At 42.2% G+C, this 15,810-nt stretch overlaps 1 protein-coding gene across 2 annotated transcripts in view; it reads left to right on the plus strand.

The window, feature by feature from the left end:
• IQGAP2 (IQ motif containing GTPase activating protein 2) overlaps positions 1 to 15,810 on the plus strand; it is a 338,812-nt gene that overhangs the window by 173,475 nt on the left and 149,527 nt on the right. For both annotated transcript variants that reach the window (XM_021084462.2, XM_085013875.1), the window contains 2 exons: positions 6,332 to 6,409; positions 10,521 to 10,597. In XM_021084462.2, coding sequence (XP_020940121.2) covers positions 6,332 to 6,409; positions 10,521 to 10,597 — 155 coding nt within the window. The remainder of the gene's footprint in view (positions 1 to 6,331; positions 6,410 to 10,520; positions 10,598 to 15,810) is intronic.

The following is a 15,810-nucleotide window of genomic DNA, read 5'->3' on the forward strand; positions in this document are numbered from 1 at the left end:
AGGGAAAGAAGATAAAGTTGTACTAAGATAGAAATACATAGGAGTTCCCTAGTGGCTCAGCAGGTTAAGAATCTGGTGTTGTCCCTGTTGTAGCTCAGGTTGCTGCTGTGGCACAGGTTCAACACGTGACCCAGGAACTTCTGCCTGCTACAGGCAGCCAAAAAAATAAATACATAAATAGAAATAAAAATAAAGAAAAGCATAAAGGGTGGAGCTCATTTATACATATACATTTTTTTTTTTTTTGGTTTTTTTGCTTTTCTAGGGCCGCTTCTACAGCATATGGAGGTTCCCAGGCTAGGGGTGTAGTCAGAGCTGTAGCTGCCAGCCTACGCCAGTGCCACAGCCACATGGGAGTTGAGCCGCGTCTGCGATGTACACCACAGGTCACGGTAATGCCGGATCCTTAACCCACTGGCCACTGAGCAAGGCCAGGGATTGAACCCGCAACCTCATGGTTCCTAGTTGGATTCATTCACCATTGCGCCACGACAGAAACTCCTATACATATAATTTTTATCAGTACCTACCACATAGCAGCCACTGATCTGGGCACTAAAGGCAGAGTAGGGAGCAGAGCAGACATGATTTCATGGCGCTTGTAGTTAGAGAAACAGACTCTGAGTAAAATAGACTATTATGAATTGTGATAAGTGTATGAAGGAAAAAACTAAGGCCAGTGTTACTGACAGATGGGCATGGGCTTCTCTGAGGGGACGTGTACTCCGAGGCTGAGAGAATGAGAGGAAACGCATCCATGTGCAGAGTTCAGGGTAGGGAGTGGGAGGACCGTCCAGAGAGAAGGGGCCTGGTTGTGAGAGGCTCAGCGATGAAAAGAGCTTGGCCAGACTGAGTGGCTGAAAGGCTGTGGTGAAGGGACAGTGGTGAGAAGTGAGGCAGGAGGGGAGCAGAGACAGATGACTCAGTCACGCCTGGGGGAACCTAAGTCCAGGGGGTCAATTCTTTCTAGGCACAATGGGGAGCTGTGGCAGTGTGGACAGAGGCATCGTAGTACAGTTTCTGCTTCAGAAAGATGGTTCTGCTGCCATGTGGAGAATACACTGGAGGGAGGATGGATGCGGAGGCAGAGCGCCCGAGGGAATTCCTCAGTCCAGGTGCCAGGGGACAGTGGCCTGCAGAGACAAGAAGTGAATGGATTCAAGAGGCAAAATGAAGGGCTCATCCTGGAAAGGGGCTGTAAATGGGTGGAGGGCAGTGATGAAAAGATGCAGGGAGACAGCAAGGAGACTGTGATCAGTTCCAAAGGGCTTTGGGATGGTGAAGAAGCCAGGAAGGTTTCCATGGCAGGGTGCGGGCTGAATGATCCTCAAAGGATGAACATTCCCAGCCCAACTAGGATGACCAAGAGAAAGGGGCGTTCCTTGAAGAGGACTCATTGGAAAGGCTCAATCCAAGACAAAAACCACTTGTCATTGCGGACAGTGCAGTGGCCCTGTAGACTTACTCGAAACGCTTGTTCAACATCTAGGGGGGCCTTGGGTAGGGAAAGCATGTACATCACTATGTGAGTGGCGTGAGCTGTAGAACCAGACCCTTCAGAATGTGGCCTCACCACTAACTTTGTCTCTGTGAGCGTCAGTTTCCTGGATGTAAAGGGGGAAAATGATATGTGAGGAGCCAATGGGATCGTCTGTGCCAGGCACTTGGCCTAGGGCCTGATAGAGGTAAGGCCACTCTAAAAGTAAGAGATGGTAGAGTTCCCATCATGGCTCAGTGATTACCGAATCCGACTAGGAACCATGAGGTTGCGGGTTTGATCTCTGGCCTTGCTCAGTGGTTGAGGATCCGGCGTGGCCATGAGCTGTGGTGTAGGTCGCAGATGCGGCTAGGGTCCCAGCTAGGTCGCCAGGCCAGTGGCTACAGCTCTGATTTGACCCCTAGCCTGGGAACCTCCATATGCCACAGGTGCAGCCCTAGAAAAGACAAAAAAAAAAAAAAAAGTTAGAGATGGTGTTTGTTCTGAGGCCCTGTGAGCAGTAAAGAGACCAGGATATTCAGACTTGGAATCAAGGAATTCTACCATCTAGTCTTGACTCTGAGCTCAACAGCTTAGGTCAACTTTAGTGAATTAAATGCTTAGGCCTTATTTAAATGGGGTTCCTCATCTATAAAATAAGCAAGTTAGAATTTTTTTTATGACCATACTGGTGGCATATGAAAATTCCCAGGCTAGGGATGGAATCACAACTGCAGCTGCCAGCCTATGCCACAGCCACACCACCACCAGATCCATGCTGCATCTGCAAACCATGCCACAGCTCACAACAGTGCCAGATCCTTAACCTACTGAGCAAGGCTAGGGATCAAACCCTCATCGTCATGGATACTCATTGGGTTCTTTTAACCCTCTGAGCCACAACAGGAACTCCAGATCAGAATAATTATTGATTTTAAACTACCTCATAGCGCTAAAATGCTTTGATCCTAACAGTTAAGAAGTCACCATCCAAAGAAGATATGCAGAATACCTCACTATTCAATTTAAATTACAATAATCTTTTTTGCTGGGGCTGTGATAGCTGAGCACTAAAAAATCAGCATACACTCTCTGGTCTAATACCAGAAAGAAGTTAAGTAGATGGACAATGACAGCCCTTGGCTGAAGTACGACTATAGACATACCATGTAGTCTAATGTGTTCATGCCAGTGTAGACCTAGTGAAAAAAGTCAACCAGCTAAAAATGGTTATGATGGACTAAGATTATTTTGAGCCTCTTTAGAAGACCAATTTTGTTCTAATTGAAGTAAACCTGGTCGATTGAAGATGTTAATGTAGTTTGCTCACTGAAGCTTACTTCTTAAATATGCAGACATGGACCAAAGGGTTTTAAAGATTCTTCAGGTGTTTAAAATGGGCGAAGGATTTGAAACCTGTCATTTCACTCACTATAGAAATACGACCAAGATAACCACCCTTTCCTTCAGTGCCTCTTACCTGAAGCGCCAAACCTTTCTCTGACCTTAAATTAAAGGTGACTAAAAGTTTCAAGCCTGGTCTTAGAGCATAATAATTATAACACCTCACATTTATTGCATTCTTAGTGCACTTAGTGCTCTGTTTACATTCTCATTAAGCTCAACAAGCCAAAGAAGCATACCATTCCCATTTAAATTTTTTTATTATAGTTGATTGACAGTGTTCTGTCAATTTCTGCTGTAAAGCAAACTGATCCAGTTATACATATATATATGTATACATTCTTTATGATGGAACATGGTGGAGCATACCATTCCCATTTTGTGGCTGAGAAACCGAGGTTCAAAGAGATTTGTCTTTGTGGACTTATGAATGACGGCCATTCTGGTGTGAGGTGATATCTCATGGTAGTTTTGATTTGCATTTCTCTAATAATCAGTGATGTTGAGCCTTTTTTCATGTGCTTATTGGCCATCTGTAGATCTTCTTTGGAGAAATGTCTATTCAGGTCTTTTGCCCATTTTTCCATTGGGTGGTTGGTTTTTTTGCTGTTGAGGTGTATAAGGTGTTTGTATATTTTAGAGATTAAGCCCTTGTCTGTTGCATTGTTTGAAACTATTTTCTCCCATTCTGTAAGTTGGCTTTTAGAATAGATCAGCAATGAGATCCTGCTGTATAGCACTGGGAACTATATCTAGTCTCTTATGATGGAGCATGATAATGTGAGGAAAAAGAAGGTATGCGTGTATGTGTAACTGAGTCACCTTGCTGTACAGGAGAAAACTGACAGAACACTGTAAACCAGCTATAATGGAAAAAATAAAAATCATTATAAAAAAGAAGAAAAAGAGATATGTAACTTTCCTAAGGTTACCTAGCTAAGGAAGCTAAATGGATGGGATGTATTTGTTATGTAGTTTGGATGGTTAAAGGCTACCAGCCCAAGACCTCCAGAAACCCACCTGGGGTCAAACAGAATCAGACCTATTTAAAGTCCACATGCCAAGAGAAAATACATATTCACGGAGCTATGAGGAAGAGGAAAGATGGGCTGAGTGGAGATGTGAGCTTATAGTAGGTGATGATTCTACTAAGGATTTAGGGAAGCAGGGACCACTTACGTTGTCAGGAAGTGGAATCAATTTGGTGTCTTGGTCATTTTTATCTAGGCGGTGAGGATATTAAATAGGGACTAGATTGTCCACAGTCAGGAAACAAGTTACCCATCTTTGTCGGAAGAGGGGGACATTTCGTTATTTTGTGGTGTCAAGGGTCCTCTTTGTCCTGATGTGATTGGGGATTGTCTCATCCCCTCCCCTGCCCCCCAGTTATTTCATAGTAATTAGCTAATCTCTTCCTTGTGAAGAATAATCCTATGGCCCTTAGGTCCCGTATTCTTCTCCGGGGAGCGTTAACAGAGCAAAGGTTTTCAGATCCAGAGAGACTGAGGCTTGAATCCCAGCCTAACCCTTTACAGCTGTTTGACTTGAGACAAGTTACTGCATCTTTTTGGCCCAGGTTTCTTCACTGCTAAAAAATGGGAACCATGATTACTTTGCACAGTGTTTTGTTTTGTTTTTTGTCTTTTGCCTTTTCCAGGGCTGCTAGCGTGGCATATGGAGGTTCCCAGGCTACGGGTCTAATCGGAGCTGTACCCACTGGCCTACACCACAGCCGAAGCAATGCGGGATTGGGCCACATCTGCAACCTAAACCACAGCTCACGGGTGACGCAGGATCCTTAACCCACCGAGCGAGGCAAGGGATTAAACTGGCATTCTCATGGATTCTAGTCGGGTTTGTTACCCCGAGCCACAACTAGAACTCCTATATTTTATAATTTCTAACAGCAACAAAATACTTTTTATTAAATCAACTGTCACATTGTAGAAGTCATAGAAAGTGGGAAGAGCTAGATTTTCTGAATGTGATGATCTTTCTACTATTGGATGTTAGTTATTTGATAAAACTTGCTGTAGTTACTTTTTTATACATTTATTAAAAATGAAAAATAGGGAGTTCCCATCATGGTGCAGTGGTTAATGAATCTGACTAGGAACCATGAGTTTGCGGGTTCAGTCCCTGGCCTTGCTCAGTGGGTTAAGGATCCTGAGTTGCTGTGGCTGTGGTGTAGGCCGGCGGCTACAGCTGATTTGACTCCTTGCCTGGGAACCTCCATATGCCGTGGAAGCGGCCCTAGAAAAGGCAAAAAGACAAAACAAAAAAACAAAAAAAAAAAGAAAAAGAAAAATGGGAGTGCCCGTCATGGCTCAGTGGTTAAAGAATCTGACTAGGAACCACCAGGTTGGGGGTTCGATCCCTGGCCTCGCTCAGTGGGTTAAGGATCCGGCATTGACGTGAGTTGTGGTGTAAGTTGCAGACTTGGCTCGGATCTGGTGATGCCGTGTCTGTGGTATAGGCCAGTGGCTACAGCTCCTATTGGAGCCCTAGCCTGGGAACCTCCATATGCCATGAGTGCAGCCCTAGAACTAGACAAAAAAAAATGAAAAGAAAAAAGAAATAGAAAACACATAACATTAGGTTATACATTTAACTAAATATATAAGATCATTTTAAAGCTCTCAGTGGTTCATTACCTGATAAAGTTTCATGAGATAGCAACAAAAATACTGTATTGATAGATAGTGCAGAAAATAATGTCTGGCTGATTAAAGCTGTAAGGAATGGAAAACAGCCTATTTTTATCATCTGGGTAGAAAAAGTTCTTGTTAAATATTTCCACTGAAGGTTTACTTCTTGTACAAGGCCAATATTAGAATTAGATTATAGAAGGAATAAATACTAAAATTAGCTCTGAAACCCAGGGATTTTTTGTTTTCATCTTTGTATTTTTCTATATTTTCTAGGGTTTTTTTTTTTTTTTCCAGAAATCATACTACATTCGTGATCAGAAAAAAAAAATGGCTTGGCAGAACTAGAAACCACATAAAAAGGCATTGAGCTGTCTAAAAATCCTGTTTTTTTTTTTTTTTTCCTGGAGTTACTAGGCTTCTCTCAGCCATGGTTGCCACAGTTTTGACAGTGTGTATGTGTCTGTGTGTGTGTGTGTGTGTGTGTTTATGCTCATGCACAGCACACATCCCGTAAAACATCCTAAGGTGTGCTAGACAGTGAACAGCCCTAGAGATTGTAGTTCAGAATAACCTCAAGCATGTGCCTTCTGGGAACTGGAACGGTCCATCCCCAGTGGCTAGAGTGTTGCTGAGATAGTCTGGTCTCCTTTGTTGTGTCTCTAGTTGTTTCATGTGAGCATTCCTAACACCATTCTAGGAGAAACACAATGGGAAGCATCCTACTAATGACAAAAGTTAGGACTTTTGGACTCACTTTTTGTTCCCTTCTCTCCCTCCCCCCCCACCATCCTCACATTAGAAATCGGGCCTTCACTTTCGACACACAGATAACACCGTCCAGTGGCTGAGAGCGATGGAGTCTATTGGTCTACCCAAGGTAAGTCTGCACTGGGGAGACAAAGGGGTCATGCAAACACCTTATTGTGGAAAGTAATGTAGCAGACTGGGGTATGCTAAAGCAGCCGATGTCGTTCATGCCGCAGGAAGGAGAAATTCAAGAACTCAACCCAAAGATGGAAAGGCCTATATAAAGTTATATGCGGCAAGAACTCAGACTGAGAGCAGCCAGGTAAAAGTATGTATAAATGAAACAAGGTCAGAACAAGCGTTCGCTGGTAGAAGAGCCGCCTCCCTTTTTTTGTGTTGCTGCTTATAGTTGAGATTCCAAGTCTTCTTGCATCCACATGTAGTGTATCCCTATATCTTATCATTACAAATTTGTTTTGATAAAGTATTACTATAAATCATAGGGTCACTTTCAATTTTAATGGCTAGGAGGTTAGAGTTCTTACTCCTGAAATAGATCTCCCAAATAAAACTCTTTCAGCCAATAGTCAGAGTTTGTTCAATTCAAAGAGCAGGCACCCTTATGCCTCTGAGACGTAGACAAGTAGAGGAAATGAGGACATAATTACATGCGATAGAAATGGTACTGCTATTTCTTAAACTTCTTATTTTGAAATAATTTTAGAATCACAGGAAGTTGCAAAAATAGTACATCTTTGTGCAGACTTCATTCCACTTCCCCCAGTGGTGACATCTCAAAACTATAGTATAGAATTAAATTGACGTTGATGGGCTAATGTTAACCAGACTACAGACTTTATTCAATGTCTGCTCTCTTCACATGCATTCACTGGTGTATGTGTGTGTTCATTCTATGCACGAATAGATTTGTGTGCTCACCACCACAGTCAAGATACAGATACTGCAGAGGATGGCCTTTATATGGCATCTCTTCCCCAGCCCTGTCCCCTCACATGTTCTCCATCGCTATAGTTTTGTCATTTTGAGAATGTTGTAAAAATGGAATCATATAGTAGATAACCTTTTGAGATTGACTTTTTTCATTAAACAAAATGCCCTTGGAATTCCCATCGTGGCTCAGTGGAAATGAATCTGACTAGCATCTGTAAGGACGCAGGTTCAATCCCTGGCCTCGCTTGGTGGGTTAAGGATCCGACATTGCTGTGAGATGTGGTGTAGGTCACGGACGCAGCTCGGATCTGGCATGGCTGTGGCGATGGTGTAGGCTGGCAGCTACAGCTCTGATTCAACCCCTAGCCTGGGAACCTCCATATGCCTTGGGTGCGGCCCTAAAAAGACACAAAAATAAAAAAACCAAAATGCCCTTGAGAACCATCAGGTTTCTATTTGTAGCAATAGTTTCCTTTTTTGAATTTCTTAGAATGTACAGCTACTTTAAAGAAACTATTTAAGAGTGGTCCAGCAAGGGGATAGGCTACTGATGTATTTAGACCTGTGTTGTTCTTATTATTACTTCAGGTTTACAATTAAAGACACCCTCCACAACAAAAACAAAGGACCCTTTAATGTAAATTGTGAATGCCTACTTTTAGTACAGTTGTGCTTATATGTGTTTTAACTCAGTTCAGTTTACCTTATGGTAGTCAGTGTTGATCTATTTTATTTTGCCATTTGTAATCAAACCACTTGCCCTTCTCCTAAAATGCTGAGAACGTGGAATGCTGTTGCTTTCTGGGTAATAGTTATAATACCTGATTCATATTTCTAAACTGCACTTTAGCAAGTTCTAATGAGGGGTTGAGTGGTGAACAGATTAATGAAGAAATTCAAATACAGTTTTTCTATATAAGGCAACATAGATTCACATAATTTCATAACTCTGAAAGATTTGATTTCAGCCTTCTTCAACTGGGTGTGTGTTGGGCCACATTTATTTTGACTTGAAGCCAAACAAGTGATCCATGCAGCAGATTCTATTTTCATAGTGATGTTTATTATGAAATCAGTGATACATTACCTTGCAGGAATGAGAGGCCAACCATGGTCTGAATTGACTTAGATGTATTAGGTGATTTCTTCATTTATCAGTATGATACTTTGGTCAGCATCAGTTTAGACACAAGGGTTACAGGGCTGAAGAAAACATTTTGGTGAACCATAAATTGTTCCCATCTCCTCAATAAAAGAGGACACATTCATAATGATTGTCTAGGAGAAATATCAATGTAACAATTTCTTGTTTCAAGAAGAGATGGGATGTTATCCTTGTCCTCTGCTTACGTGGTAGAACTTTATACCTGGTCACATTCTTCTGGGTTGGGAATCCCTTTCTCGGTACTGTAACAGCAAGTATGTTACAGGAAAGTTGGAAAGACCTTTGAAATCTCATGGGCTATAGCTATTTCTTTACGTGCTCAGTGACTATACATTTGTATCTCAAGAAACTTTGCTTTTCTCTTTTCTTAGCTTTTTTCTGTGTCCCATAGAAACTTGTGCTTGAGTATCAAGTACTACCATATGGCCCATGATTTAATTTTACTTTTTATGTCAAATTTTATAAAATATTTACTGAAGACAAGTAATGCTAATATGCTTATCTTAATCTTAGAAGCTTCAATCCTAATTACTCATTTTTGGTGCCCCACTCTGAAATCTGTTTCTTATTAGGCTTTTAGTTTCAAGCTCAGGAAGAGTATAAAGGTTTAATAGTTAAAAGTTTCAGTGTTCAGACTTTGCAGCCTGCTAACTCCATGCATCGATTATTATCCAGAAGAAGTAATCGAGTGTTTGGAAGATGGGGGCATATTTCTTGTAGTGACTTATAATAGGGACAAAATTGGGTGCAAAACATGTTCGACTGTGGAGAACTGGTTAAATTATGGTTCAAAAATATGAAAGAATCCTAGGCATCCATTAGAAATAATGTTCTTTTTTTTCTTTTTTCTTTTTTTTTTTTTTTTTTTTTTCAATTTCTTGGGCTGCTCCCGTAGCATATGGAGGTTCCCAGGCTAGGGGTCTAATCGGAGCTGTAGCCGCCGGCCTCTGCCAGAGCCACAGCAACTCGGGATCCGAGCCACATCTGCAGCCTACACCACAGCTCATGGCAACGCCAGATCCTTAACTCACTGAGCAAGGGCAGGGATCAAGCCTGCAACTTCATGGTTCCTAGTCGGATTCGTCAACTACTGTGCCACAACGGGAACTCCCCAAAAGAATGTTCCTGTAGGCAAAGGAAGGGAATGAAAAAAAGTCATGTTCTATTAAGTATTTTAAACAGGTTTACGATACATGAAATTTGGGGGGTTTTTTTGTTTTCTTTTTTGTTTTTTGTGGGTTGTTTTTTTTTTTTTTTTTTTTTTTTTGTCTTTTTGTCCTTTTAGGGCTGCACCTGCGACACATGGAGGTTCCCAGGCTAGGGGTCTAATCAGAGCTGTAGCTGTCAGCCTACACCACAGCCACAGCAACATGGGATCCAAGCCACATCTGCAACCTATATCATAGCTCACGGCAATGCCAGATCCTTAACCCACTGAGCAAGGCCAGGGATTGAACCTGCAACTTCATGGTTCCTAGTTGGATTCGTTAACCACTGAGCCACGACAGGAACTCGGAAATTTGGTTTTTAAACACATACCTAAACAAAAAAATCAGAGGTATAAAAAAAAAGACTGAAAGAAAATATACCAAAATGCTAATAGTGACAATCTGAATGTAGGCTTATAGGTGTTTTTCTTTCATTCCTTATCTAATTTCCAGATTTTATTCAGTAAAAATGAATATTTTTTCTACTTAAAGTAATACATATGTATGTGTGTGTGTACAAATGTTCACATAACTGTATAATCAAGTTCTTAATGTAATAAAATAAAATAAAGGATACTCTTCTCAGGCCAGGAGACCTCTGGTCTGACTCTGATACAAAAAGCAAAGCCTGTCCAATCTCACGCCTTGTGAAGCAAACTGACACCCAGCCCTGTGGACAAAGCCTGCCTGGAGCTGCTTGTGTACCCTCATTCTCCTACGCCACTAGGAGGCGCTGTCAGCCCAGAGACCAGATGCAGTGATTGGTCCACATGGGGAACAAAATGAGGCAAACTGAGAGGTTCCTTGTCATCTAAATAAACTCAAAACAGTGAGGACAAAGTAGGGTCATTGCAGAGAGGTAAAATAATTGTGAAAAATAACTCATAATAAACGCATTTTTCCTTTTTGTTTTCCAGATATTTTACCCAGAAACAACAGATGTGTATGACCGGAAAAACATACCAAGAATGATATATTGCATTCACGCACTAAGGTGGGAAGAAAAATACAATTACAAGTCTAGGAAGTAAATTTAAATAAAACTACAATTTCAATTTTAGGAGAGATCTCAAGTTTTTTTAACTCATCTGAAGAACTTTTCAAGGTTGAGTTGTTCTAAATTTGCTGGTAGAAAAGTTAGTTGTCACATAAAAAATCCTTGAACTTGAAAAAAAATGGTTTTTTAATCCATTTCAAAATAGAAAACCAGAAAATGAATGAAATGCCTGTGAATATATTAAGGGGAAATTTTTAATTGAAATTTCTAAGATTCTAATAGTAAGGAGCTACCATATTCTTGAGTTATGATCTATGCTTTAAAAATATAGCCAAAATGTATCAAATAAGCAGCTTTAATGATCTTAATTTTGATTTTGATCCTCTTAAAATCAGTTTGGCTCAATTCTTAGCATAGATTAATAAAATTCAGTGTAAAAAAAAATCTTTTGAACTTTTGTTCAATAGAACTTGTACCGTTAGGATAAAGAACAAACTTAGAAGTTGATTTCAACTAGTCTAATCAAGAAACATTCAATGTTTTAAAGCAATTGTTTGATGTCTTAATTTCTGCCAGTTCACAAATCGTTTTTTACCTTCTTGGCCTGGAAGAAATGTGATTTTTAGATGTTAACAAAAATGATTCTAAAAATACAGTTTGTGGCTGTTGTCTTGCACACACACAGGTAATGGCTGGAAGACTTCATGTCTAATTAAATTTTAAATTTCTTTTAGAACATCTGCCTTGTGTTTATATCACTAGAGTCATTTTCCTGGCAGAGTCTTCCGTCTAGAGGTTTATATTAACTTCTTCCTGGCTTTCGTTCCCTCCAAAGGAGACGATTTTTATATAATTCATTGCATTACTGGCGTATTCAAGAAGAGTTTTGATTATGTCAAATAATTTGATTCCCCTACCCCATCTGTACTTAGGAGATTTCTTTTGGGAGATGATAGTTGCTGGAAATACAGGCCAAATAGAGGTGCCTATTCTGTGATTTCTTTTTACTCTAGTAATTTAGAACAACTGGGGAAAAAAACCTGCTTCTCTGGCTACCGCTTCATGTGTGGCTAGCGTATCCTTATTTCAGCAGGTTTTCTAAAAGATTTTTTGTGCACAGGTGCTCATTCTGAGGACTGTTATCCAGGGTGTTGCCCAGCAGACTTGGTCAAATGCTTTCCAGTGCTTGGAATGATCACTTAACACTTCGGGACCTGCTAAACCAGGCCATTAGTGATTATCATATGCATGCATCAAGGTGCTAATCTGCAAATCTGTGGCTGTGCTCCTGAGTGTCTGTATAAGCTTCAGCTGATTTCCTGAAGTGGCCACCTGGGCTCTTAATGTTAAACAGCTTATAAAGAAATGATGCGCTAAACGCCTTCCTGATGACGTCTTGTTCTAAAAATGTCCAATAGAATTTCGCAGAGGCTTGAGGGCTACTAATTGTCATTCACTTGCTCTGACCTGAAGCAGGATCTTTAAAGTAGGATCTTGAAAAAGCAGTCTTCACTGAAACAGTGTTCCCTGAGAGAATCGCCTTCACATTTCTTTGTTCTAAACTTGCTCTCTGGCTGCTCCTTGATAGGGAGCTAAAAAGTCTCAGGCTCATCTAAAGTGTTTTCCCCCCGGGAGTTCCCTTCGTGGCTCAGTGGTTAACAAACCCAACTAGGGTCATGAGGATGCACGTTCGACCCCTGGCCTCGCTCAGTGGGTTAAGGATCAGGCGTTGCTATGAGCTGTGTTGTAGGTCGCAGATTCGGCTTGGATCCTGCCTTGCTGTTGCTGTGGTGTAGGCCAGCAGCTGTAGCTTTGATTCAACCCCTAGCCAGGAAGTTGCATATGTGGCCCTGAAAAGTAAAAAAAAAAAAAAAGAAAAAGAAAAAAAAAAGAAAGAAAAAAGAAAAAGGCAAGAAAATAATAGCAAAGTTTTTCTGTCAAAATCTTTCCTGCTGTGGTTTAGAATGCATTCACTTACACCAGGCTGATATTCTGCTCTGTGGGGCCTGACACATTTGAAAACTGGGTAGGAGAACCCTTTAATATGTACAGTGGGCTTGCCCTCACTGCATGATTAGAAAGGATGCTGAACATGAACAAATGCATCCTCGGCCCTTACATCCTGGCCACAGGTACAGCTGCGTTACTGGTACAGAGTTGTTATTCCCTGAGTGGCAATTAAGCCCGTCTGAAGTTGTGATGATAGATCAGGAGCCAGGCAGGAAGATTCTACCCAGTGCCCAGGCACTGCCATCCTCCTGCCCCAGCCTGCAGGCCTGCCTCCATCTGCAAAGTTCACCCCTGGCCCTGCCAGCTTGTCTTCTGTCCCCTCTCTTAGTGCTTTGGGATTAACAACCTCATTCAGATGCCCTGGGTTCTCGCCCTTGCTTCCTACTTGTGTCTGCTTTTTCCCTTTTCCTGCCCACCTTGCCCTTTCACTTGATTTCTGACTCCAGGCCCCTGGCCTGCCCGTCATTACTCTATGGGTCCCTTCAGCTGCTGGTTCTTAAGCCCAGACTCCAGCCTTTGTGAACACAGCAGCCCCACAGGGAATCCTGACGTAAATTCTGCCTGACTAAAGGCTCAACTTCATAATAGGTGGTCTTGTGCTCTTTTTCAAAGAAACCTGTAGTATCTTTTCCTTATTTAAAATAAAAATATTTTGGGGCAGTTCCCGTCATGGCTCAGTGGTTAATGAGTCTAACTAGGAACCATGAGGTTGTGGGTTCGATTCCTGGCCTTGCTCAGTGGGTTAAGGATCCGGCGTTGCCATGAGCTGTGGTGTAGGTCACAGACGCGGCTCGGATCCCGCTTTGCTGTGGCTCTGGCGTAGGCTGGTGGCTACAGCTCCGATTAGACCCCTAGCCTGGGAACCTCCATATGCCGAGGGAGTGGCCCTAAAATGACGAAAGACAAAATAAAATAAAATAAAAATATTTTCATGGTGGAAAACACTGCAAAATTTGAAACTCAGTCCCCCTGAAAGCAATTTCTCTGTCAAGTTGATGATTAACCTCTCTGTTTAAAACTGGATTCCCTTTCTTGTCCTGTACCTGTTCCCCCTCAAGACTGAGGCGTTTCAAAGGAAAGGGGGTGGAAACGGGGCGGGGCCCTGAGCAAACTTCCTGGATACAAAAGCTTCTCCGTGTTCCCCATTCTTGTTGGTAGGAAACAAAAAAATGGCTTCGGTCTCCTTAGGCCTTGCCCCAGTTCCAAAGAAGGGGCTCCAGTTGTAAATGATAGGACAGTCCTCAGAGGCCTCTGAGCGCCTCCTGAAGGGACATAGATAACAATCTTTGAGTTGTCCTGGAGAAACTAAAACCCTGGCCCAAGTGGAGGATGGTGACTGCACCCTGACCACAATCACTTACTCCCAGGCAGGTCAGGAGCAGAAGCCTGAGATTCCCCAAACATCCCCCACCTCGTTACCTCGCCCCCAGCCAATCCAAGCTGATTGTGCATCCTCGGACCCTCTCCCCTCACACTGTATTGTTATGTATTTATTGTCTTTTTAGGGCTGCACCCACAGCATGCAGAAGTTCCCGGGCTAGGGGTCGAATTGGACCCCTACCCCACAGCCACAGCCACGCCGGATCCTTTAACCCACTGAGCGAGGCTAGGGATGGAACCCGCATCCTCATGGATACTAGTCTTGCTCTTAACCCCCTTGAGCCACAACAGGACCTCCCCCTCACACTGTTTTTAAAACGCCTGTCTGAAAGCCATTGGAGGGGTCCAGTCTTTTGAGCACAAGCCACCCGTTCTCATTGCCTGACCCTGTGATGCGCCCTTTTCTGCTCCAGACGCTGACATTTCCTTTTGTTTGGCCTCACTGTGCATCAGCCACGCGCATGAGCTTGGGTTCAACCACAAAAATTCAGAAAGACCGTCAAAGGAAAAGCTAAAGTGTCTATTAGCTCATCACCAAGTGACAGTGACTATGCCTATTTGGTGTTTCAGGCTTAAAATGTACATGTGGCATGTTTTCCTTTTGTGGTTTTATTTGGAATATTTAAGCCTGTACAAGAAAAGGAGCCACTTGAAGGAGTGAGGGCCTTGCCAACAAGTTACCCCTACTAAATTTTTTGTCCTGCCTAGAGATCTTTAAGGCACAGAGAAAAATACTTTTTGCCTGTTGTTTGCTACTTGACATATTAAGCAGCTGTTAAGTGTTTTAAACATTAATTATAAAACCGCATTCTGTTAAGTAACTTAATTTGGTAGACTGATATTTTGAACACCTCGTATATCTTCAAACACAAATAAAATGCCCAGATAACATTATTACAGACTTAGCACACGTAACCCTCTTCTAAAAGGTCTGCACTACGAGTTTCACTCATTTTTTCGTTATTTATTCACTGATGTTGACTCATCTAGGGCTGTAATAATTTGACACCTACCCAGAGTTCACAAGATTGCCAGAAACAGAATACCTCCTCGGACCCGCCGAGGTTACAGTCCTGGTTTCTGGCCAATCACTTGTCAGTCAGAACATGGTACCTGTTGGGGTTCTTCTCCTAATGTGAGTCTGACCTTGGCCACCAGACATTAGGCTGCACTTGGTATATGAAGTCATCCAGAACTTGCAGTTTTTCTGTAGATGGCTTTCAGGTAGGTTTTTATTTACCATCCCGTCCCCACCCCCATCACCCAGAAATGATTTATTTCCATGTCTCGCTTGGCCAGTGTGATATAACCCATTGTCCTGTCATCATGATGTATTGGCCTCGTCTGGTAACATTATTAAAAGCTGATGTATGCCCTTTGAATATTTTCTTGCAATTAGTTGGGCATTCGGGAGCTTTCTCCCCCAGGAGATGAGGGATGGACTTTACTAAATGCCATTTGCCTGATCCCATCTCGGATCCTATGTCTGGATCCTCTCTCTGCTTGACCATTAAGTGTGACCATCAATGATGGACCCTCCTTTCATCCTAATATTTTTGTCACCACCTGTGCTCTCAGTTCTTCCTTATCTTGGGATCCTCTCTTGGTTTTCTCAACTGTCTTTCTTGTAGCATAAATAGTACAAAAACAAGCATGTATTTATACACTGTATCAGACATACAAAGCACCTGTATTTTTTATATTTTGGCTGTGCCCATGGCATGTGAAAGTTCCCAGGCCAGGGATCAAGCCCACACCACAGCAGTGATCCAAGCCGCTGCAGTGACAAGGCTGGATCTTTAACCCATTGTGTCACAAGA

Source organism: Sus scrofa, chromosome 2, assembly GCF_054392235.1.
Source record: "Sus scrofa isolate SSC_HxYL_T2T_F1_AM1 chromosome 2, Sscrofa_HxYL_maternal_Yorkshire_Landrace_v2.0, whole genome shotgun sequence".
Taxonomy (NCBI): domain Eukaryota; kingdom Metazoa; phylum Chordata; class Mammalia; order Artiodactyla; family Suidae; genus Sus; species Sus scrofa.